Raw genomic sequence first — 24083 nt, forward strand, 5'->3', positions numbered from 1 at the left:
ATTTAGATCTGTGGGGGGAAAAATGTGTGGGCCCGATTTAAGGATTATTCCGCTCATACGTACTTTTAAAGGATTTAAGAAGATGGGGTGGGGGCAGGGATGGAAGCAGTTGGTGCCAGAAATTTTTAGAATTCTGAGGTAAGACGCCAATTCTCTCAAATCTCTTGCGTGTTGAGAGGGGGAGTAAATTATGTGCAAGCGAACAGAACTCTTGATGGAAAAGTACTGCTCTGGGTTGCAGATGTGTGCAGGGCTTGGTTTTAATTATTTTCCCCCCTTCTCTCTATCCTTTCTTCCGCTCCCCTCCCCCCACCCCGTGACACTGAAGAGGGCGGCCGGATTAGGATTCTAAAGGGTAGAGACGGCCCTTCCTCCGTAAGGCCTGCTCCCGTGCAGACTGTTAGCCCATCAATAGCCGGTGGAAATACCCAGGAAAGGAAGGGACCAAACTTAGGATCTTTCCAAACTCCCGCTTTCGTCTGGGCTACAGTACAGGGTTATTGAGACTGCCAAGGGTAGCTCGACAGAGTTCAAATAAAACAACTCTGCCAACAAAGAAACTTCAGTCATTATTCTGAGCCAAAAAAAAAAAAAAGGCAACAACAGAAGGCTGCTTGCTGATGCGTTGGGACTGAGCAAATCTGTGATTGCGAAACGGTTTAGATTTCCGAGAATGAATCCAATTTCATCCGGAGAGCCGATCGGTCTCCCCCAGATATTGGGAGAGTTGTCAGGCAGGGGCCTGTGCGCTGACTTGAGCTACACGGGGGTGTCCACGCCACAGCCTCTGGCGGGGAGGACTGGAGAAGGGTCATTAAGGAGAGTAAAAGGGGGTTCTCTAGGTGGAAATGGGTAGTCTGGGCCTCCAAGGTGGAAAGAGGAGCTCGAGGAGAGTTTCCTTCCCGTCCCCCAAGGGAGCCTCGCGGTCCCCGGGGGGATGGGCGGGGAAAGGTGCAGCTTCAGAGTGGAAGGCGAGGGAGAAGCTGAAGCAAGAGAAATGGAGTCGTGGGTGGCGCGCATCAGGTGGCCGAGCGGGCCTCGAACCGAGCTCGCCAAAGCCGAGGCTCTCGGAGCGGGTCGCGGTGCAAGGAGCCGGCGAGGGTGCAGAGGAGGGCTGCGCGCCGCGTCGCGCTCAGCTAGAGGCTGGCGCGGGGATGGCGTGAGGCTGGGGCCACCGCCTCGCAGGTAGGGCCGGGGGGGGGTGCCGCTCCCGCCGCCTCCGCGGGGGTGGGAGGGGCGGCGGCGGGATCCGGCCGGGGGAAGGGGAGCGACCGTCCCGGGGCCGGGGGCGGGGGCCGGAGCTGGACGCGTCGCGGCGCCCAGGGCGGGCGGCGGGGGAGGCGGGGCCCGGAGGCTCCGCCCGCCTCGGCCCCGCCCCGCCCCGCCTCCTCCGCCGGCTAGTCCTTGTCCGCTGAGCCCCGCGCGCCACTAGCTCGCCGAGAGGGAGGAGGAAGCAGCGAGTTCCGGAGCCCTCCCTAGCCCGGCCCAACCTTTGCTCCAGAGATCATGGCTGCCGAGGATGTGGCGGCCACCGGCGCCGACCCGAGCGAGCTGGAGGGTGGCGGGCTGCTGCACGAGATTTTCACGTCGCCGCTCAACCTGCTGCTGCTCGGCCTCTGCGTCTTCCTGCTGTACAAGATCGTGCGCGGGGACCAGCCGGCGGCCAGCAGCGATAGCGACGACGACGAGCCGCCCCCGCTGCCCCGCCTTAAGCGGCGCGACTTCACCCCTGCCGAACTGCGGCGCTTCGACGGCGTCCAGGACCCGCGCATACTCATGGCCATCAACGGCAAGGTGTTCGACGTGACCAAAGGCCGCAAGTTCTACGGGCCCGGTAACGGCGGCCGCCCAGGGGACGCGGAGACAAAAGAAGGGCCCCGGCCGGGGGAGGCGAGGAGGAGCGGGGCGCCCCCGAGGGGAGGAATGGCGGCTCCCCGGCGGCAGCGGGCGAGGGGCGCTCTAGAAGGGTTGCGGCCGGCGGGGGACGCCGCCAGCGCCGGGATGGGGGGTGGTGGGGGGTTAGGAGAGAAGGCTGGAGCGCCCGGGGCCGGGGGTGGGGGGGGCCTGGGGGGGTGGGAGGCGAGCTCGCCGGCCTGGAAGGGGGGGCACGGCCGCGCGCCGTGCCGAGGGAGCTTCGAGGGCATGGGGTTTGGGGGTTCCTGGAAGGAGGGGCGGTGTCGGGCTGGAGAAGGGAAACGTGGGCGTCTCGAGGGAAGCGGAGGGGGGAGGTCCAGCCTGCGAGAAGACGCGAAGGCCGCCGCGGCGTGTGTGTGAAGGTGCGGGAGCAGGAGAGCGGAGGTGGGATGGGCGGCAGGTAGCAGCCGAGTGCGTGCCGGCGGGTGATGTGTGAGTGCGTGGGCCGGGGCCGTGGCCGTGGCCGTGGCCGTGGCTTGCCAGGCGCGGCTGTGCGTGCGCGCGCGCGCTCGGAATGTGGCATGTGTCAGGTATGTGTGTGTGGCATGTGTTTGGTATGTGTGTGCGCGTGCTGTGTGTGGCCGACCGAAAAGCTGGAAGGTGAACGGGGAGCCTCCGTGGGGGGGGTGGGCAGCTGACGGAGGGCGGAAGGAGGCTGAACGTAGCGGACAATGGGAACGTGGCGCGATGAGAAGGTAACACAGCATTTTAGTCTGTAGCGGGAGAGAAAGGACTGGAAGCCAAAAAAAAAAAAAATTAAAAATGGAGGGAGGGAGAAATGGGAGGATCCTGGGAAACAAAAGGGGTAGGGCTGTGAGGACTGCTGGGTGTGGGGATTTCAGGAAAAGCCAACCAGAGGGGAAATGGGGGTGGATGACTGCTGAGCCGTTGGAGGGGGGCAGGCTTGGAGGGCCTTAGGGATGAGGCTTTCTAAGCCTGGTTGCGGATCAGAATCACCTGATGCGCTTGAGCAAAAACACCGATTCCCGGCTTAATCGCAGCCACGGTGGGGGAGGTCCAGCAATCTGCATTTTAAGCGGCTCCCCCCCAGGCACATTTGAGAAGCGGCCAGGTTTGGAAAGTCGTGCCCTGTAGAATATTCCGGAGAGGGGGAGGAAGAGATTTTAGCTCCTCTAATATGGACTCCTAAAAACAGGGAGCTCAGGGAGTGTGTCCACATGGAGGGCCCTCTGCCCCACTGGTCTGGAGAGACTGAAGAGGATTTAGAAGGCGGTGATGTCCATCATCTCCACTCCTGCTTTGTTTTTTTACTCGCCCAGCCCAACTAATCAAAATCAGATGGGTTCAGGTTCTTCCGGAACTGGTCCCCTTAGCGGTTTTTCCTTGTCGCTGATTTAGAAGACCTGCTTTCTGTAGGCCATGTAACTGTCCAAAGAATTTGAGAACCACACCTTTGTTGTCACTTTCCCTGTCGCTTCCACTTTACATAATCATGTAAATAGCTGTCCCTCCTGAGCTACACCCATCAAGGAGTCCAGCCGGGTACATGGGGCAACATCATAGGGTTGTAATTTGCAAAGTCATTGAGAGGAATGCAGGCCTGTGCACAGAAACACAAAACTCTGGGAGTCAGGCGACCAGAGTTCTAATCCTGGTTGGATTACTGACTAGCTGTGTGACCTGGTGCAAAGCATTGTTCTCTCTGGGCCTTAGTTGTCCCTCTGAAAAATGCTAAGGATGGCCCATTGTGAGATCTCCTCAGTCTCTGCTGGGTGGTATCATCCCGTGAGCCCATGAATATGTGAATCATGTGCAAATGATCGTTCATGTTACAGAGGATTCTTAAAAATTACTCATTCCAGTGCCCGTTATTCAATGCACAGCAGTTTTGTAGGTACTGGGAATACAGCTGTGAGCAAAACAGACACACATCTCCTCTCATGGAGCTTACATTCTAGTGAAGATACATTCGGGTGAATAATCTATATTCTCCAAAAACTTTTAGTGCTCCCCTTGAGCCATTTTTAAGTACTCTGTGACCATAATCTCTGAAGTAACGAGGTCCCTTGTTCTGGTTCCAAACCAGAACAGTTGGCCTATTTTCAAGTACTGGATGCTACCATATCCACGAGAAGTGTGTATACACACACACACACACACACACACATTTGTGAAAACTGTAATGGGTTTTTTTTTTAACCTTCATTAGTAGACATGATAGTATATAATGAAGACCGCAAACAACCAGTTTTCTTTAGAACTTTATTTGCATTTAAAAGTTGATCATAAATTTTGTCTAATTTGTAAAAAAAAAAAATTCTTAGGGGAATTGAGGTTTCCAGTGACCAGGCCATATGGAAATTTGATCTCTTCTCATACTTGGCATAGTGGTTACCTACAAACTTTAATGTCAGAGTTGCTATCCAATCTCCCTTGGGGAAACAATACATAGTTTAAAGTACACTGGCTTCTTTTCCTTTACTTGTGCAATATTTAAATAAGTCTAAACATCTACTTTAAGTACCTACAAATAATTCACCACTCTCTTAGACAAAAGTTCAGTATAATATATAATAACATTCTAATGTTTTATATAATTATTTGGAGATATTAATTCAGTCGGGTTTTTTTTCCCATGAAAATCTAAGTATTTTGAGTCTTCGAGCTCATCAGTGACGGAGCCGATCTCCTCTGCTACCTCTTCTTTACTGACAGTGTAGATTATTTAACATGGGGATAGATTTCTGGACCACTGATACTCCTACCAAATGATTTTTGCTGCAAATGCCAGTCTCACAACCGAAGATCACTATAAGATACTTTTGACTCATTAAAACTTATCAGAATACATTTCATAAGGAGATGTTCTCATTTTTGTCTTAGTACTTACTACCTTAAGGAGCCATAACTTTCACTGGTGTAGCCCAAATGCCTGGAACAGAGACAGGCTCTGGGTTCAACGTCCTAAAGTTGAATTCTGACCCTTGGATTTAGTATTATCTTGGATGATTTCCCACCACCACCACCCCATCCTGCCCCAGGAGATAATCATTCGTGGCTTTTTTATTAGCTATTTGAGAATCACAGGAAATGGATGATAATGTATAGCATATTGATTTGTAAAAGTCTGATGACAGCAGGTCCTTGGGGGGAGCCACTACATAATGATGAAAGTATCGACATCACTTCTGGTTTCCAAATGGAATTTGGTACTGCAAAGGAGGGCTGTCTTTGTTGATGGGTAAGGAAGCCATTTTCTGTGTATGAACCACAGAGAAATTGACTGTCTAATAAAGAATTGGTCTTTGGTTTTGTTTGTTTTTTAAGAGGGGCCATACGGGGTCTTTGCTGGAAGAGACGCATCCCGGGGCCTTGCCACGTTTTGCCTGGATAAGGAAGCACTGAAGGACGAGTACGATGACCTTTCTGACCTCACTCCTGCCCAGCAGGAGACCCTGAGTGACTGGGACTCTCAGTTCACTTGTAAGCATTTTTTAAAAATTGTGCCTGGATCAAATTTCTACCAGTAATGGGATTCACAGCAGTACAATAGTTATTACTAAGCAGCCTGAAACTGGGGAGCATTTTGATAGGCTCCTGAATCTTGGACGGATCAAGTTCATGGCTTGAAGTAATTGCAACAATGCTGAGTCACTTGCTGTGATTGCATCCAATTTTTAGCTAGTTCTCTAGCTAAAATCTCTAGATTTAAATCTTTGACAGGTTCGCATAGATTCCACACTAGGATTTGGTGCTTGGCATGTAGGGGAAAGAATCTGTAGGGTACAGAGAGGGACTTTCAGAAGTCCTCACTAGTAAGGCTTGCTGTTTAAAAGCAGCCCACATTTCTGTCGAAGAATGGGAGACTTGTGTTCTACAAAACAGCTTCTCTTTGAATCTAATTGAGCCTAACTGTAGGCCTCATCTACAAATGATGCTTATAATCTGCCTAGCAACAATGGTGTCTGCATTTTTAAAAAGAGAGAGGAAAAAAAAAAAAAGGAGGCCGCTTGTTTCCTGGCTTATGCTATAAGGCTGAGGTCTTTGGGAGGAGGGGGCAGTGAGGATGAGGGTTAAGTTCAAATTTCGAGAATTGAGGAATTGGCTTTTGTCAAACCTAAGTGTCTAATGATCACTTTAGCAACATTGCACTGCTAAGAATTTGACTAATCTTTCCCAGCTTTAAAACAGTATATAAAGACCATGACCAGCGCTTAAAAGATTTTTTTATTTTAAAAATGTATCCTTTCTATTTGTTGTTCTCTATAGCCAGTTAAATATTACTGACTCTTTTGGCTAAACCCAACCGTTTTCTTTGAAAATAATGCTGACTTCAGAGTTGTGGGCTAATTATTAGCCAGCTGTGGCTCTACCTTTAGGTTCTGGGTCCCAAGCAGACAGAAGTAGAGCTTTCAAGCCTAGAGCAGGTCTTTTTACTTGGAAAACATAATTCAGCTATCTAACATCACCCTTGATTTCTTTGGTATCCTAAGGATGCCTTTGTAAACATGGATTTTTCCATGTGGAACCAGCGAGTTGTAATTTCTAACTCCCAGAGCTCCGTCTCCTAGGGCTCGCCTTCCCCAAGGAGGCGAAAACTGTGTTAAAAACGTTCTCCCCGGGCGCCTGGGTGGCTCAGTTGGTTAAGCGACTGCCTTCGGCTCAGGTCACGATCCTGGAGTCCCGGGATCGAGTCCCGCATCGGGCTCCCTGCTCGGCAGGGAGCCTGCTTCTCCCTCTGACCCTCCCCCCTCTCATGCTCTCTCTCATTCTCTCTCTCTCAAATAAATAAATAAAATCTTAAAAAAAAAACAAAAACAAAAACGTTCTCCCCCTTAAACTAAGACCAGCCCCCAATTCTGTGGTGACGCCGGAGCGCCACTCAAGACTTAAAGCAGGTTGCCCGGGCGCCAGCCGGCCTGTGTTGTGCGGCCCGAGCACCCTAGGGGCCTTTATAACGTGTTCAAATGGGAAAGTTCCCATTGTTCCCGGCGATTATTCCACACAAAAGCAGGTCCGCCTACCTGGTTGGACAGGTTGGTCACTCCTCTGATTCCTGCCCACACGCGGAAAGAGCAGAAAGAGGAGACGCTCCGGGCCTCGACAGCCTCGACAGCGGTAGGATTAACCCTGCATTAGCTGCGCTGCAAGGATGCGGCCGGCGGGCTGGTGGTCTGGGGGCTCTCTCCCTTCTCACGTCTTTTATTTTGTTAATTTGTTATTTACATTCAATTTCATTAACCTATACTCTATTATTAGTTTGAGAGGTAGAGTTTAGTCATTCATCAGTTGGTCTCACACCCAGTGCTCATTCCAGCACGTGCCCTCCTTCACACCCGACACCCAGTTACCCCAGCCCCGCGCCCCCTCCCCTCCGGCAAGCCTCCGTTTGTTCTCTACAGTTACCAGTCTCTCATGGTTTGCCTCCCTGTTTTCGTCGTCTTTTATTTTTCCCTCCCTTCCCCTGTGTTCATCTGTTTTCTTAAATTCCACATAGGAAATCATATGATACATGTCTTTCTCTGACTTATTTTGCTCAGCATAATACCCTCTGGTTCCATCCACGTCACTGCAAGTGGCAAGGTTTCTTTCATTCTTCCTGATGGCTGGGTTTCTGGTTTGCACTCTTAAATCTGTATTCTCCAACATCTCCCGTGCTCTCCTGGCCTCCTTAACCACTCGCTTGAACTGCTAGGCATAGCTTTTTCCTTGTGTTGGGAAAAAATTTGGTCTCCTGCTTCCCTCCATCCACCAGACTCCTCATCCCTTCCCTTCACTGTCAACCGCCTGCGAAGTGCTTGTCCCTAACCACTGCTTCATTTCCTCCCCACACCTCCTTACCCCCTGCGACAGTGTCCAGCCCAGTTCCACTGGGCTTCTCTTTCTCAGAGCTTTCCAGAGACCTGCTTCTTGCCAGCATTGACTTCACTTCTCCAGCCCTTGTTGTGGATTTCCTGTTGGGTGCCCTCCCCACCCCACCCCCGCCGAGGGGCTCCCTCTCCAGAGTCCCCAGCTGGGTCCACGGAAGCTCCAGTTTTAACTTCATTAACTCATGTTTCCAGTTTTCCTTTAAAGTAGCTCATATCCTAGCCTTTCCGTTCCCATGGACACCCTACTCCTGGCTCTCGTTCCTTCACACCCACATCCACCCGCTGGCCTCGTGGGCAGCCTGCGCCTGGTCTCCTTGCTGTGATCCGCCTGGCGGGCCACCACCACCCCATGTGTGCCAGAGGACTGGCTTCCTTTGTCATAAACCCTTGCCACCTGTAGGACTAAGTCCAGACGCTTCAGGCTGGCGTTCCACAACCATAGTATCTTCCCCACACTGCTTCCCCCCCCACACTCACTCCCGCTCTGTTGCTGTCAGCTTGGTCTCTCTGGTGCTCCCCAGATCGGCTCAGTCTCGCCTGCATGCCTTTGTACATGGCATTGTCATTTTCTGGAAACCCCTCTCGCCTCAGATCCTTCCATGCGTTTTCCAAAGCATAGCCTTCTTCGTCAGGTGTTCTGAAATCCTTCTAACGAGCCCTTGCTCTTCTCAGCCCCTCCTGCACGCAGACACGACTCACTTTGACCTTCCCTTGCACACTCGGTGCCCGACATCGCTGCCTGTTTGGTATTTCTCCCGAACGAAACTCTTAATTCCCCGTGGGCAAGGACAGCGGGGTGAGTCCTGTGTGACCGACAGCTTTGAGGACCGCAGGCCTCTCCCGAATGCTTTCAGCTGAAATGTAGTGCCCCTGTGTGAAGCCTGAGAGTGCTCATTTGTGTTTTCTTCTTTCCCTCCAGTCAAGTATCATCATGTGGGCAAACTGCTGAAGGAGGGGGAGGAGCCCACTGTGTACTCTGACGAGGAAGAACCAAAAGATGAGAATGCTCGGAAAAATGATTAAAGCATCCCGTGGAAGCATATCTATTTTTGTATTTTGCAGAATCATTTGTAACATTCCAGTCTGTCTTTAAAACATGGTGATTTCAATATTTCGAGCAGTTTCGAACTTGCTGTTAAGTTTTTGTAATTAACATCACTAGTGACACTGAACCAGTTAACTCTTCCGTCTTCAAGTGCATGGCGTGTTTGTGTGTCACAAATCCAGACCGTGAACTGCAGTGCTGCGATCCAAATGTTAGGATTCTCCCCTTCTGTCTGTAGTTAGTGCAGGCTGCCTTTAAATTCGTTTTTTCCTGAGCGAGACAGGTAAGACTTGGGTATTTCCCCCAAACAGGTAAAAAAAAAAATGTTAACTGTGCAAAGTCCTTCTAGCCCCGAGAACAAAGGATCAATTTCTAGTCTCGCTGTCCTCAAGATAGCAAATCCTTTATTTCTCAATTGACTTAACTGCATGATTTCTGTTTTATCTACCTCTAAAGCAAATCTGCAGTGTTCCAGAGCCTTCTTTGGTATTGATGAAAGAGAGCTGCCCAGTTTAAAAAAAAAAGAAAAGAAATCTCAAAGCTGGGTTCGGTTGGGAAAAGTACATTCACTGTGTTCGTAGACTGCATCATTCTTTTTGTCCTCTGGACACTCAGATGCCCCCACTAACACAGCAATATACAGTAAGACTTAAAACAGGATCTGAACATTCAAAAGAAAGCTTTGGAAGAGATCCGCTGGCATGCCGGAAAACCGAAATGTATGAAGAAAACGTAGAACTCTCTCCCCTATCCCCATGTTCACGGTGGGACAACGGTGATTTCACACAGTTTGCCGAGAGAGGGGGGGTATGCTGAACAGGAGCAGGCCTCTGCTCTCCGGAGAGCCTTCTCTCTCACACACACACACACACACACACACACACCCCACCCCCCAGGAAGAAGAAAGTACACATCACTAGCCAAGTGGTTTTTAAAGTATATTCCTTAAGGTAACAGTTACTCTTCTGTTGTTACAAAACCATAGCCACTGCGAGAGTAGTAGGCCAAGCGTCTAGGTCTTTGATACTGGTCTTTTGGTTAACAATAAACTTCGCTTAAGTAGACTGTACAGTTGTATGAATTTGTAAAAGTATTATATGAACAACTAGTGAGGTTTCAAACTCTTGTAATTGTAGTTGACTAGTCCTTGTATTTTCTTGTGAACCGTGTTTCATGGTTTTACCTCAAATCAGAAAACAAAATGAAGTGCTTGGTCGGTTAATTAATAAAAATGGTTTTACCCAGTATAGTGTGGGTTTTTAAACCTTAACCTAAGAAACCAGATTCGATCATTTTACTTTAGCTTAATACTCCGCTTCCCTTCTGTGTGTGTGTGTGTGTGTGTGTGTATGTGTTCCAAAAGAAACCAGTAAAGGGGCAAAACTTCAGAGATCTCACACCACAAACCAAGTACCAGCTTGTCCTGTTAAGAAACAGTGAATTGAGGGGCACCTGGGTGGCTTGGTCAGTTAAGCCCCTACCTTCAGCTCAGGTCATGATCTCAGGGTCCTGGGATTGAGCCCCATGCTGGGCTCCCTGCTCAGCGGGGAGCCTGCTTCTCCCTCTGCCCCTACCTCCCACGTGCAGGCTCTCGAATAAATAAATAAAATCTTTAAAAAAAAGTGAATTGACATTAGCTAAACTGCCCTAATGAAAATGTGCAAACTGACTTTAAAAAGTTAGTGTGAATTTATTTTTTGTGACTTGTCAAATTCTGCCTTTTTTAAAATTTTGTTTTATTATGTTAATCACCATACATTACATCATTAGTTTTTGATGTAGTGTTCCATGATTCATTGTTTGCGTATAACACCCAGTGCTCCATGCAGAACGTGCCCTCTTTAATACCCATCACCAGGCTAACCCATCCCCCACCCCCTCCCCTCTAGAACCCTCAGTTTGTTTCCCAGAGTCCATGGTCTCATGGTTCGTCTCCCCCTCCAATTTCCCCCCCTTCATTTTCCCCTTCCTACTTTTTTTTTAACATTATTATTTGTTTCAAAATCTGCCTCTTTAAATCAGAACTTTCTAAACTCAAAGGCACCTCTGCCTCGAGGTCCATAGCAAGGTTATTAAGGGGTAACTTTACTAAGGACGACATTAAAAGTGCCTGGGCAGGGTTGGTTGGTTCTGTGTTCAGATACCATCCATCAGGAAAGCGTTAGGAAATTCTTACATGCTAGCAAAGTTAATTCACCTCCTGTCAAAAGATCAGGTTTGCATATTGCAGTTCGTTGTGTCAGCACAACTTCTTTCTCTGAATATTAGTGTTTTGCCATTTTAACGTTCAAATCGGCAGTTTTCTTACAAGAGATATACTCCGACCGGGAGAGGACGCTCAGCTTTCCGCTTTTTATGTTCCCAAACCATTGCCTGTTTCTATTGTTTTTAAAAGAGCCCTGCCCCCCCCCCACTAGGTTTCATTCAACCAATATTCCAGTTGCCCATTTTGTGCCAAGCACCCTGTTACACCGAGTGCTTCGGGGAAGGGGTGGGAGAGAGAAGCTGGGCCACCTTGCAGCCTGAAATCTCATTCAGATGCGAAGATTAGGCTACTCCTTTCTCTGAGTTAAACGGGTTTGATGCCAAGAGGAAACCGTCCAGAGCCTGGTTAAAGCTTCGATCTCAAATAGCCGGATTCCCCACCATTCAGAATGAAATCAACATTGTATTGATTACACGTAAAAGGATACTACAATAAGGCAGGACTTCGGTCTAAAAACTTCTCAAATCCAGCTAGCATATTCAGAAACCACATTACATAAAAGGCACCATTTAAGATGGGCGTGGTGGTTACAGGTGCCCAGCCAGTGGGGGCGGTGTCAGGTGAACCCCACGGGTTGGTTCCCCTGCTTTAACCAGCTCCCCCCCCCCGCCCCGCTGCAGAGGCACTGTGTTCTCAGGAGTAGCACCTCTGGGTCCTAAGCATTCTCTCCGTGGTTTCCGTACCTCTCCAGATCTGTGGCTTCTCTGCATAGTGACACCTCAGAGGGCCCAAGAGGCTAATCCAAGATCTAGAGCAAACATCCAGACAGCCCTTGCTGTTTCAGAGAGTGCTCTTTGACTGCCCCCCACCAACAAGGACCCTTTCAACTGTAAAGTACCCAGATTGTTCTAAGGTACAGTCTTTGTTATAGAACACTTGGAAGCAGTTTGCTATACACGTCACGTCAAAACGCAGATAACTCCTGGCTGATCAAAGACTGACTAGTGAAGCCCCTAGCTTCTCTGACTAGAACCCCCCCCCCCATCCCACACCCTCACTCACTGATAACAAGAGATCGTAGAACTGGAACACTGCCACCAGGTGCTAAGAGGGTGAGGGGAAACGCCACGGGGTCCATTTCGCTGCCTTCTAAGATTATTGATAAAACCTTTGCTGAAGGGAGGATAGTGATAGTCTTCAGTCCAATACTGTTATTTCAACTTATCCAAAATGAAGATAAAACTGTGATCTTCAGCTGCATGAGCTCTGACATAGTCCATTCCCAAACATTAGCATCGTATAGGGAAAAGTTGCATAGAATCAATAATAAGGGGCGCCTGGGTGGCTCAGTCGTTAAGCGTCTGCCTTCGGCTCAGGTCATGATCCCAGGGTCCTGGGATCGAGCCCCGCATCGGGCTCCCTGCTCTGCGGGGAGTCTGCTTCTCCCTCTCCCACTCCCCCTGCTTGTGTTCCCTCTCTCGCTGTGTCTCTCTCTGTCAAATAAATAAATAAAATCTTTTTTTTTAAAGATTTTATTTATTCATGAGAGACAGAGAGAGAGAGAGAGAGAGAAGCAGGCTCCCAAGGAGCAGGGAGCCCGATGCGGGACTCGATCCCAGGACCCTGGGATCATGACCTGAGCCGAAGGCAGACGCTTAACCGTCTGAGCCACCCAGGCGCCCTAAATAAATAAAATCTTAAAAAAAAAAAAAAGAATATTAAAACTGGATGTGTGTATATATTTTCATAGAAAATGCTGGAGATGTGCAACATCCTAGCCAATGTGCATGGTAAATGAACAGACTCTAGGGCGCCTGGGGGGCTCAGTTGGTTAAGCGACTGCCTTCGGCTCGGGTCATGATCCTGGAGTCCCTGGATCGAGTCCCGCATCGGGCTCCCTGCTCAGCGGGGAGTCTGCTTCTCCCTCTGACCCTCTTCCCTCTCATGCTCTCTCTCATTCTCTCTCTCAAATAAACAAATAAAATCTTTAAAAAAAAAAAAAATGAACAGACTCTAGTCACCACGACCATTTTATTTTTAATATATCTGAAAATTAACTATGTACTATTTCTCTAACAATGCAAATGAGACAAAGGGTCGGCCACAGGAGTGCAAAGCAGCTTAGTACAAGTAGAAACTCATCCCCCGCCCCCCGCCAGTGGGATTATTAGCATTTATTTAAAACAGTTTAAACAGTCTTGCAACAAATAAAAATACATTTATTTGGTTCTTACTTTCAAAATTACCAGGTTATGTGGCTTTCTACCTGAGAAATTCAAACAAATGGAACAAAAAGACATTGACAGATTTTTAGTTTTCTTAAAGCGCTATCAGCAGTACATACAAGGGAAACACATGAAAACACCTACTTAAAAAGACAGAGTTTAAAGTTCGGGCCCTTACTTACTTAATAGGTCATAGAAAAAAGATACGAGAAAATACTTTTGCACCACTTAAGTAACAGCACAACGAAGAAGAACAATGTTAATTAATAGAAAGTGATCACAATATTTTCGGTTCTATTTCATTCCTTACTAAGCCATTCATTCCACCGAAAAGTACAGGATGAATTGTTCTCTTCCTCATTTAAGGCCTACACACACACAAAAATGTGTATTCAAATCTAAAACGCATTACCACAAGACATATAAAAATCCAAGGTTGTACAGAGAGTAAACATGAAACCAGTATTTTTACTTACTTCGAGGCCCCAGGATGGTACTTAGCAAACAAACAAAACCAGATAAAATATTAGATAGAAGTGACTTAGCACCAGTTCTATTATACGCCCCCCCCCCCCAAATTGCACATGCTGTATGTATTCTGCACTTTCTTTCTTTTATGTCTGGTTACTGAGCAGCAAATTGTTTTCATGCCTAAAAATCTCTGCAAAGAAAAATTATCTAATGGCCGAAGAAATGGAAGATTTGTTTTCAAAACAAGCATAACTGCTTTCCATTACAAACCCCTAATGTTCTTTGTTTCAATGGCATGAAACATGAAAAAAAAAAAATGAGGCAGGGTCTCACTGGAGGAGACAAAATACCTAGTTACCAATATTTGTCTGACAAAATACAAGCTCTTAGCATTTTAAAAGGCTACTCTGGACAACAGTACTTTGAACATTAATAGTCCTTGCTAGTCCTCCGAGGAGAAAAGGCACTCACCCCATGAGCGATTTTTCAAATGTGACAAGCCAAACCTAGTTTTGATGGCAGTCACTAGCTTGAAAGTGGAACTGAATACATGGAAGCCCACAAATCATTCGTTGGTTATTGTCTTATTAATAATAAGCATGACCTGCTACGTTACATTCATTTTTGAACTTCTGCATGAACTAGCATATCTTGATTACATGTGATTAGAAGAGATCGATGAAACAATGTGGTTCCTAACTTCCGGTGAATTAGAAGATGGCGTAGCCCCTTCAGGTATCAGGCTATTCAAGGGGCTGGTTCTGAGCACAGAACGTGCCTCGTCATTCAGGGCAACCACACTGGCCGGCATCCTACCCTTGGCCCTACCAGCTGGTACTTTTCTACAGAATGTCAAGTTAAGACTGAAATGAATCATGCCCTATGAAAATGTTGCCTTCCACTACTTCTGTGAATGGAAATCTCCTTTTCCTGCCGCAGCCAGTCTGAGATCTCATTGATGTCTCCCACTGCCGAGTCAGGTATAGCTTTGTTGGGAAAAAAAAGAAGGTCATCTCCTGCCCCTGAGGTCCTAAATCCTATATAAGGCAGAATGAATCAGCCGAGCTTTCAATAGAACATGCACTGCATTAAGATGTAAGTCTTTACGAATCTATAAAATATCTCCATTTAAAAACATATTCAAGAAGTCCAAAACCAGTAGGTAAAAAGATAAATTGCTTCTGTTAAGAGTTTACAAATCCTGCACACATACCATTTTTCCCCAGCTAGAAAACTAGGGCTTTGCCCTTGACTCCTCCTAACTCCATGGCATTACTGAGGATTGAGGAGGCACTTGTTAATGTTTTATAAAAGTCAGTTTGGGGATAGTCAGTGGCTTTTTACAAACTGATGTCACCCATCCCTGAGTGAAAGAATTACATAACCTGAAATGGAATACTGCCATGTCCTATCTTCCCAAGTGCCGTTAGTGGTGTCCCGGGATCTTTCCATGTTGCCTTTTGCAAATCCCACTGGTCATTTTACTTCAATTCTCTTGCTTTTCTAGGATGGAATGACTTGGGGGTGGGGGTTCTTCCAAAAACAGCTCCGCGAATGGTCCACCATCCGTTTAAGCCTCAAAGGACAATCCGAGCCCCTTTGTGCTGATTCTTCCAAGTTCCGTTTCTCAAAGGACAACTCTTTTGAGTACTATGAACATATGAATGAGATTAATTTCCTTCTGGTGGGTGGTCACGAAACCTTCCAATGTCACGAAGAAGTCTATGATGTGTTCTAGCTGTCGTCTCTTCTGCTACCTGTAGTTATTTCTAGATAAAAGTCAGCACAGTTTTGTGGCTGGCATTTCTGACCCAATTCAAGCACTTGTAAAAAGATCCTATGCCATTCGCTGCTGTCCCCTTTGAAGACAGCTGACACTAAATGATGATGTTCTAACAGCTAGAGAGCCACAGAGGGCTATCAACCCCTCGCGGTGCTCATTTGCTTCCTCACTGGCACCAAATTCAGGGTGCAGCCAAACTGTAGAAAAGTCTGTCCTTGGATCGAGTTGTACAGGCCCGTTGTTCTGCCAACCTTTGGAATCTGGATGTTTCCTATTTCTCAAAGTCTGCCAACACACCTGCAGTCATTTATGCTTCATACTTTGGCAAGAGAAAGGATTTTGCATCTGACCTTGCTCAAGCTTTTAAGTGCTGCTCTCTTTCTCTGTAGTTGCTAACCACATAACTGTATTTGGTTTTAAATGTTCTATCCTGCACGTTGTTTGCTGAGAATGGGGGTGTTTCTGATCTAAGAGGCCTTCAAAACATTTGAAAATATAGAGAACTAGTGTAGCCATTTCCAAAATAGCTTCCGTAGTCGAGATGCTCCTGACTGTTATGTCTAATATAAGAATTACCAGAATTCAGCATGGACTCTCTAGAATGCTCGTGTCTTTTAAACCTTCTGGCCTCCTGGCTATATTCTGACTTCCGTGGAGTCTCTCTTCTTTGGGGCAAATCCCCCACATAGAAAACATGAGCACTTTTGGATGAGGCCATTGGCACGTGAGCGGGCCCGTAGTGCACCTGCCGGCCAGATGTGCTATCGCCGAACCTCCTCCTCTTCCTTGTGATGTGGTCCAACAGACTACTAGGACCGGATTGGTGGTAGTAGCCTTCGTCGAACAAGTATTTGGGGGCTAGCGTTGCCCTCCTTTTGCTGGTGCTCTTCTCACCTCTACTGGAACTGTTTTCGCCCTCCAGCCATGAAAATCTCAGTTCATACTTGGACCTCTCGCCTGGTTTCCTCAGCTTGGATTTAGAGGAGCTGTGCTCCCCATGACTGTTCCACTTTGAAGACAAGGTCTGCAGACGTGCCCTAATTTCTCGATCGCTGGTGGTGATCTCGTCGTCATCAAGAGATCTTTTTTCTGGGGAGCTATCATCTGTGGCCACAGACCTCACTTTCTCCTCTTTGTTTATGCTAAGGATTTCACTAAAGCACTCGGAATCACTACTGATTTCCTCTAAGAAATCTGTCAACTCCAAATCTAAGTCGGCTGACCGGCTGGGTGAGGAAACGGGGCTCTGACTTGGGGAGTTGGAATCTTTGACCTGGTAAGCTTGCGCCTTTTCCAACAGATGGCTCTTTCCATCAGCTGGGGACAGGTGATCACCAGTTTCACTAGCTGTGTCCTGGCAATGATCTTTTAACTCCTTGGTCCATGCTTTGGCATAATCCACTTTTCCTCTCTTTTGTGGTTTATGCTCAAGATCCTTGGTACAGATCTCTGATGGGCAGTCATCTTCTTGAACCAGGTTTTCTCTTGTTGCCAGGTTTTGCATTTGGCTCAGACTGCTGGAGTGATGTTTACGTTTTCTCAGATTGATCTGAAATCCATTTCCCTTAGCATGGACAGCCCTCTGCCACTGACATGGGCTTGCTATGTCACTTGGTTCTAGGCAGATCCGGGCATACTTTGGAGTTTGATAGTAGTTTAATAGGTAATCAATAAATTCATCTGTTTCATAGATCTTCTGTTTCCTGCCATGGTCTGGCTCAAATAATGTGGAAGAATCGGATTTATTAGAACTGCAGTGGTCTTCTTTCTCAAGAGACTGATCTTGAATCATCGCATTCCGCAAAGAATTCTGGTCAGAGACCAGACTGTGATTGTATTCCTCGGTTAATAATTTTCCAGTTCTCTCTTTTCTAGCTGAATATCTTATTTTTTTTCTCCCAAGGTGGTGGGAAGATTTACGTAAGTGAGCCCTAGTTCTTTTCTTCATTTTTTGTTTTCGTTTATTGTCTGACTTGGCAACCTGATATTTTGGCATTTCTTCCTGACTTTGAAGACACTGAATGTTTAACTCTTCTTTCTTCAGAGTTTCCAACGTGTTCCCTGGAGCATGATTCACTTTTGGGCTTGCGTCATCTACCCCCTGTGGGTTAAACTGTGTGGATACCTTTAAAGAAAAAGGTTAAAATCTCGCATGAAAAACCTCACAGTGTAAAAATCTCAAAGAAAACTGGGCTTTCTGACGTGGTTCTGAAGAGGTTTCTTTTTTTTTTTTTTTAAGATCTTATTTATTTATTTGAGAGAGCGAGACAGAGATAGTGAGAGAGAGCACAATCAGGGAGGAGAAAGAGAAGCAGGCTCCCCGCTGAGCAGGGAGTCTGATGCGGGACTCATCCCAGGATCCCAGGATCATGACCTGAGCCGAAGGCAGATGCCTAACCGACTGACCCAGCCACCCAGGCACCCCTGAAGAGGTTTCTAACACGTAAGGTAGATCCAAATTAGGAACAATATTGCATGGAGGAAAGAGGTACAGGATTCGCTCTCTCGGGCGAACGTGAGCCATGTTTATGAGGTTGGTGCACCACGATTTAGGTACCTTCAAAGCACATGACCCCTTTTTTTTTATTTGTTCACAAACTGGTGAGGACTTACAGTTCCAGGTCTTAGGCTAGGGGCTGGGGATAGAAAGAGGAATAAGAAATGCTCTACAGCCTTCCCAGAAAATCCTAGAACAGGAAAAGACTGATGGGTGAAATGTGTGTCTAAAAGGGAATCAACTGGTTTAAAAGAGAACCTGCCTCTGTTTGTCATCCCAGCCTCTTCCCATGGGTTGCTGGTGCGGATGTCCCTGAGCTGTACCCCCTCACCTGCTTCAGTCGGAAGCAAAGCGGCAGGTACAAAGTGTGGCCGTGGCAATGGGTTGGTCTGTGATGTCTGCTCTGCAGAACTGCAGGCCAAGTGAAAGGTCACCCACGGGCCCCACCCTGCTGGGAGAGATCACCCTGTGCTCGGGCTCACACGGGGCGCACCTTGGGACAGTGCCTACCCATTACCCGGGATACGAACCTAGGGACTGCGTCAGCAGTGTGAGGCTCCATCAGTGGGGCCAAGAGTTAGGCACCAAGTCCATTTAAAGAGACAAATTCTCATAAAGGAGTCACCCCTGGAGGTCATCACGGTAAATTAAAAGATTCAGCAAGCCTTATTATAAATGTAAATGCGAGATTTTTCTGATCCTGATTTCACTAAGGTTGGTCGTCTGCATTCATGAGAGAAAGGCTGGGAATGCAGATATCCATGAAAGGACCTCTTATCTGATCCTGATGCCGTTCACTCTGCATATTTAAATATGCATTTTTAAATGAACAATCTGGGAACCTTTCAGGCCTTTCATCCAGGCCATCTGCGGGAATCTGGTTATCTTTAGGAGGTCAGTAAAGTGGGGCAAAAAAAACCCCAAAAACCCTGAAACTCCAAAATGGAAACTCTCCAAACAAAACAAATTGCTCTGTGAGGTCAGAAATTCCTTAGCAAATAGTTTAAGACTAGACTAACTGGAGCTCACTACACAAAGGTCTCCGTCCAAGGCTCTTCCTTTCCATCCAGACCCATTGCAGATGAATGGACAAGTGAAGTTAATGGAAGACTCCTACCAACGTAACACCCACGCCATCCATCCCCACCCCCTGGCATTAGGAGCCTAGAGGAGTAGATTCACTAGCTATCCTGCTCAGGGTCGCACAGTCCCAGAGCTCAGGACCACAAAGTGTGGGTGTGCCAGACCTCAGGGGTGAGACACAGCTGTGTTGAGCATTTGGGCGCCCCCTCCCTTTGTAAGTCCACAGTTGGGTTTACTGGAGATCAGCCTATTCAAAACAAACCCCAAGGAAGGCAAAGAGTCTTCCATGGAGTCGATTTTAAATGGGCCACGGCGTCAGTGTCAAAGTGCGTCTCCGGAAGATCAGGTACCTATCAAACATGAAGACGGATTGAGAAAGAGCCTTACTGCAAGTTTCCTCAAGAGTACCCGGAGCAACCGGAGAGCCTCCACCCGCCTCTGGGCCAGGAGGAACTTCCGCTCCTCCCATCCCTCCGAAGAGTCGGGCTCCCGGGCGCTGTCAGCGGGGGCTCGGGCCTTGGGTCTCCTGTGCCGGCGTCTGTCTCTCTCCTTCGGGCCTCGTCTCCTCACCCTGGCCTTCTTCCTCTTTTCCTGGGCTCTCCTTTCCTCCTCTTTTCTTTTTCTGGACAACGATTAAGATTCAATCATTCAGAAGGCATGGATTAGGCATGAGCTCTCCTTCCAGCTCCCAGCTCCTTCCCCATTGCCGGGGGGGGGGGGGGGGGGCACGGATCATTTAGGTTTGCTAACCCCAGGGTTTGACCTAGACAACTTAGGGAATAAGACACCGTTGGTGCATCAGTCAAAGGGGAAGGGCACAAAACTGAGCTGGTCAGTTAGAAGCAGGTACAGGAGAGAGTATACAAGAAGAAGGCTACAGAATTCAAAGAAGGGGCTTCTAGAAGTCCCCTCTCTCTCAAACCACCAGCAGTCCAGCTTGTGGATTTAGCCATCACAGTGGTGATTTCATTTCTCTCTGAGATCAAAACCTTCCATGGAGCTGGCTTTAAGTAGGCTTATAAATAAAGGGAAATCAAGGCACTCAGAAACTCTTATGGCTGAGAACTGGTCCTTGGTACCTATTACTTAACACAGGACACTATCATAAAAGCATACTGGCTTAAGGAGAATATGGGCTTTGTTTACTGGTATGTTCCGAAAAATTAAACTGTTTTGCTTGGGCCCTTACGGAACCGTGGGGAAGGGGAAAGAAGGGACAATCACCTGAGTGAGGACTTAGCCAAAAGCTGGAAGATTATCTCAACTGCATGTTTAGTCCGGAAATTTGGGGGGATAGTTGCCTTGAGTGGGCTCAAACTCTGGCTGAGTTTCACAGACATGATCTCAGGCAATTCCTATCACCCCGCCAGCCAAAAAAATGAAAGGCACACGGAAGGGGACTCTTTATCTCCTTTTTTGAATGACTCTAATTTACATGACTCAAAGAATAAACACGCGAGGGGAGGGGCCAAGAGGCAAAACTGGTTTTGAGAGCCATTTGTACCTTCTTGGCAAACCTCTGGCAATCCAATAGCCCTTTCTAGGCTCGACTCCCTAAATTAGAAAACAAGGATAAGCTCAAAGAAATAAACACGGAGGCTCCTCAAATTCACCGAAAGAACTTAAGCCAACAAGAAATAGAAGGCCAAGAAATCCATGCCTTCCTGTCAAGGGCTTGCTTTGACTGTTGACCAAGAAAATCTCTCCCCGACCTAAAAAGATTTTTTTTTTAACTTTAAATTAGTAGGCAAGGTAAATTTGGTAAATTTGGGGTAAACTGGTCAACTTTTTAATTCGGTGGGCTAGGATTTTCACTGTAAGATATCTTAATCTAGCTCATTACCTGTTCTCCCTGAGAACTTTCTTTTTAAGTTTCTCATTTTCAATCATTTGGCCATTTTGGTTTTCCATTTCTGTACCAATTCCTGCCACCTCCCCCCTCAATGTTATCTGTCGAGTGCAGCCAGTCACCCGAAGGAACAAACCCACATGTCACAAGTGAAAACCCCTCGTGGCTAACGTTGGTCTCCTCACCTTGCAGCCTCTTCCTCGTCTCTCTTTACTTTTTTCCTTTCTTCCTCCAGCTCTTGTAACTTTAGCCTTTCTTGATTTCTCCTCCTTATAGCCCCTTCGCTGAAATGTTTGGTTGTATCAAACATAACCTGCCCACAAACAATTCAGAGTTCCATTAGAAAAGTCTGCCAGCTGGCTGGGTGTGTCCCAGGCCAGGGAAATGAAACCAGTATGTACAGAACAACTCAAAACTTGGCGAGTTCAAAATGTCCTCCCCGCATCCCCATCCCCATACTGCTCCGCTGTTTCTTGGTCACCTGCACAACAGCCCTGTGGGTTCTAGAACTGTCTTCGGCAGGACCCTTGAGGAGTTCTCATATAGCTATAGACAGCATCACCATGTCATTATGGGCACAGGCTCTGAGGGATGTGAGTTTATTACCTCTGGCTCATTATTAAGATCAACTCAGTTCAGGTATTTTAGTCGCCAGAGACAAAAATAGGCAAAAAAAAAAAAATGCTTGGGGGTGGAGGAAGGATCGGGGAAGCAAAGATGCAAGACAACTGACCTGATGGGATACGAGATCAGACTGTAGTGATTATTAAGCTACTTTGGAAATCCCCAAAATGAAGTAAAAGTCCTGTCAAGGTGCTACGAACAAATTTGCTTAAAAAATAAAAGGAGGCAAAAAATAGCCCTTTAAATGTACACAAGAATGCGAAACACCAAATTCACAATCACGGCCACCTCTGCGGGGAGGGAGGGGGATGGTGTCTCATCTCACGGGGGATGTTTCTTTTTTTACGCCGTGCGGTGGGCACATGGGTGGTCACTATAGTACGTGTTCTTTTTTTTTTTTTTTTTTTAAGATTTTATTTATTTATTTGACAGAGAGAGACACAGTGAGAGAGGGAACACAAGCAGGGGAAGTGGGAGAGGGAGAAGCAGGCTTCCCACCAAGCAGGGAGCCCGATGTGGGGCTCGATCCCAGGACCCTGGGATCATGACCTGAGCCGAAGGCAGACGCTTAACGACTGAGCCACCCAGGCGCCCTATAGTACGTGTTCTGTCTTTTGTCTGGCTGAATAGCTCACAATTTTAAAAGATATATTTTAACATAAGTAGTTTCACACCACACACACTCATACATAGGAAGCTACTTAAGCCGAAAATCCAAATTCATGCTCAAGGCTAATTGAGAGAATAAGGAGTATTTAGCTGCATCTTTTCCTCTGCTGGATTAAGAGGTCAAAAAGGAGGTGGCCAAGCGTTCAGACATCAATGAGGTGGCATGACTGGATAGACAGGATGATCTTGAAAGGAAAGGAGCCCAGTTTGTTGAGAGAATGTTCCAGCAATTTACCTGACAGACATCCTGAAAATATAAGTTGTTGCCCCCAAGAGTAAAGGGGAGTAACCTGCTCTCCTGTGGGTTCAAACTACATGGATCCTCTGTCTCAGCAACTCGTCAGATGGAACATGCATAAGAGGTAGCTCCATGAGGGCCAGAAGAACTCTTCAGTGCCCTCAAGAAGTTTGGGGCAGGACCCCGGATTATAAGACCCATCCCTTCCAAACCATAGCTGGCAGAAGAATGTCCACATCAGGATTAGTTTTCTTCTTAAACATCCATTTATGAGTGACAACACAAATCTCTACATCAGCTACTGATCAGAGCCTAATGGGGTTTAAGGAATGCTTCCTTAAGATGCTTCCTTCCAGCTTTTGCTCAGGACCACCCGAATGATGGGAAAGGAAAGAAATTCTGGCTCCTTCTTACCTTGATGTTACAGGCCAGAGCTTTCCCATCATCTCCCTTCAACATCAGCCTCATCCCTCGAAGGGACTCCATGGCTTTCACGAAGTCAGTCGACTCCTGGTACTGGATAAAGGCCTCGAATGTCTGCAAGCCAAAGCTAAAACCCCCGAAGTTTCCACCAGTCATCACTTCTCTATAAGGATCCAGCATAGGGATGTCCACATTCTTGATCTTCCCAAAGCTCTCAAAGACCACCCGAAGGATCTCTTCACAGGGCTTCTCCCCGCTGGAGCCTTTGGGCGCAAACCATTTGCAGGGCAAGCCTTCGAAATAGATCGAATCTGGGCTCTTGTCCTGGTCCTGCTCTTCGGCCCCATCACTCGCTGAGGCCTCCTTTTCCCTGGGGAAGCGCTCCCACTCTCCCTGGGCATCTGTAGCCACGACTTTTAAGTCTGTTTTCAAACCATTCAGCTTGATGATCTTCCCATGTAACTTGGCCTTCAAGATCTGAACCAAACTGCGCGTTTCAGCCTCGCCCTCGAATCGGATGAAGTCCTTTGTGCTCTTGGAGAGCCGAACGGTGGTGAACTGGTCAGGGCAAATCAGGCTCTTCAGCTGGTCAAGCACTTCCCAGTTGGAGAAGGGCCGCGTCGGTTCTGAGCTCTCTGGCAGCAAGACATTGATCATCAATTTTGCTATGGGCTTGAGGTAGAGGTGCTGAGCTGCACACAGCTCCGTCGCCTCAGAGTTATCATATACCACGGTGACCATCATGGTAGTCCCCGGAGACCTTAGAGGGCGAAAGAGAACATTTTCATACAGATGGAGCAAGACGCGGATTTGGATTTTGAATGGTGCTAGCATTCCCGGACTTCGGCTCAATCAATAAGGGAAAGTGTACTTTGGGGAGAACTGAGACAATAGTTTACATTTGTTTAATGTGTTTCAGAGCTTTCAAAGAGTTTCCATATACAGTGGACTCTTGAACCGTATGGGGTCGAGGGGCACCAACCCCCCCCACCCCTGTGCAGTCAAAAATCGACGTATAACTTGTGACTCCCCCAAAACTTAACTCCTAATAGCCTACCATGGACCGGAAGCCTTACCAATAACAGAAACAATCACGTAACACCCATTGGGTATGTCAGATGTGTGATATACCATATTCTCACAATGAAGTAAGCTAGAGAAAAGAAAATGTTATTAAGAAAATCATAAGGAAGGAAAAAATATAGGGGCCCCTGGCTGGCTCTGT

At 47.5% G+C, this 24083-nt stretch overlaps 2 protein-coding genes across 2 annotated transcripts; one reads left to right on the forward strand and one right to left on the reverse strand.

Annotated features, from left to right (window-relative positions):
* The first annotated feature begins 1403 nt into the window (after positions 1 to 1403).
* Positions 1404 to 10037, forward strand: PGRMC1 (progesterone receptor membrane component 1). The gene is made up of 3 exons (XM_045881840.3): positions 1404 to 1834; positions 5203 to 5358; positions 8665 to 10037. The coding sequence occupies exons 1-3, from the start codon at positions 1507 to 1509 to the stop codon at positions 8766 to 8768; spliced, it is 588 nt and encodes a 195-aa protein (XP_045737796.1). The 5' UTR covers positions 1404 to 1506; the 3' UTR covers positions 8769 to 10037.
* Positions 10038 to 14018: 3981 nt separating this feature from the next.
* On the reverse strand, positions 14019 to 23800 carry LOC123837429 (A-kinase anchor protein 17B-like). The gene is made up of 4 exons (XM_045866365.3): positions 22850 to 23800; positions 21090 to 21217; positions 19443 to 19677; positions 14019 to 17600 (listed from the first exon to the last, which is right to left on the reverse strand). Exons 1-4 carry the CDS (start codon positions 23690 to 23692, stop codon positions 15954 to 15956), a joined length of 2853 nt encoding a protein of 950 aa, XP_045722321.2. The 5' UTR covers positions 23693 to 23800; the 3' UTR covers positions 14019 to 15953.
* Positions 23801 to 24083: the final 283 nt, after the last annotated feature.

This window comes from Mirounga angustirostris, unplaced genomic scaffold (assembly GCF_029215605.1).
Source record: "Mirounga angustirostris isolate CCGP_5_RB_7025 unplaced genomic scaffold, mMirAng1.0.hap1 SCAF_11, whole genome shotgun sequence".
NCBI classification, from domain to species: domain Eukaryota; kingdom Metazoa; phylum Chordata; class Mammalia; order Carnivora; family Phocidae; genus Mirounga; species Mirounga angustirostris.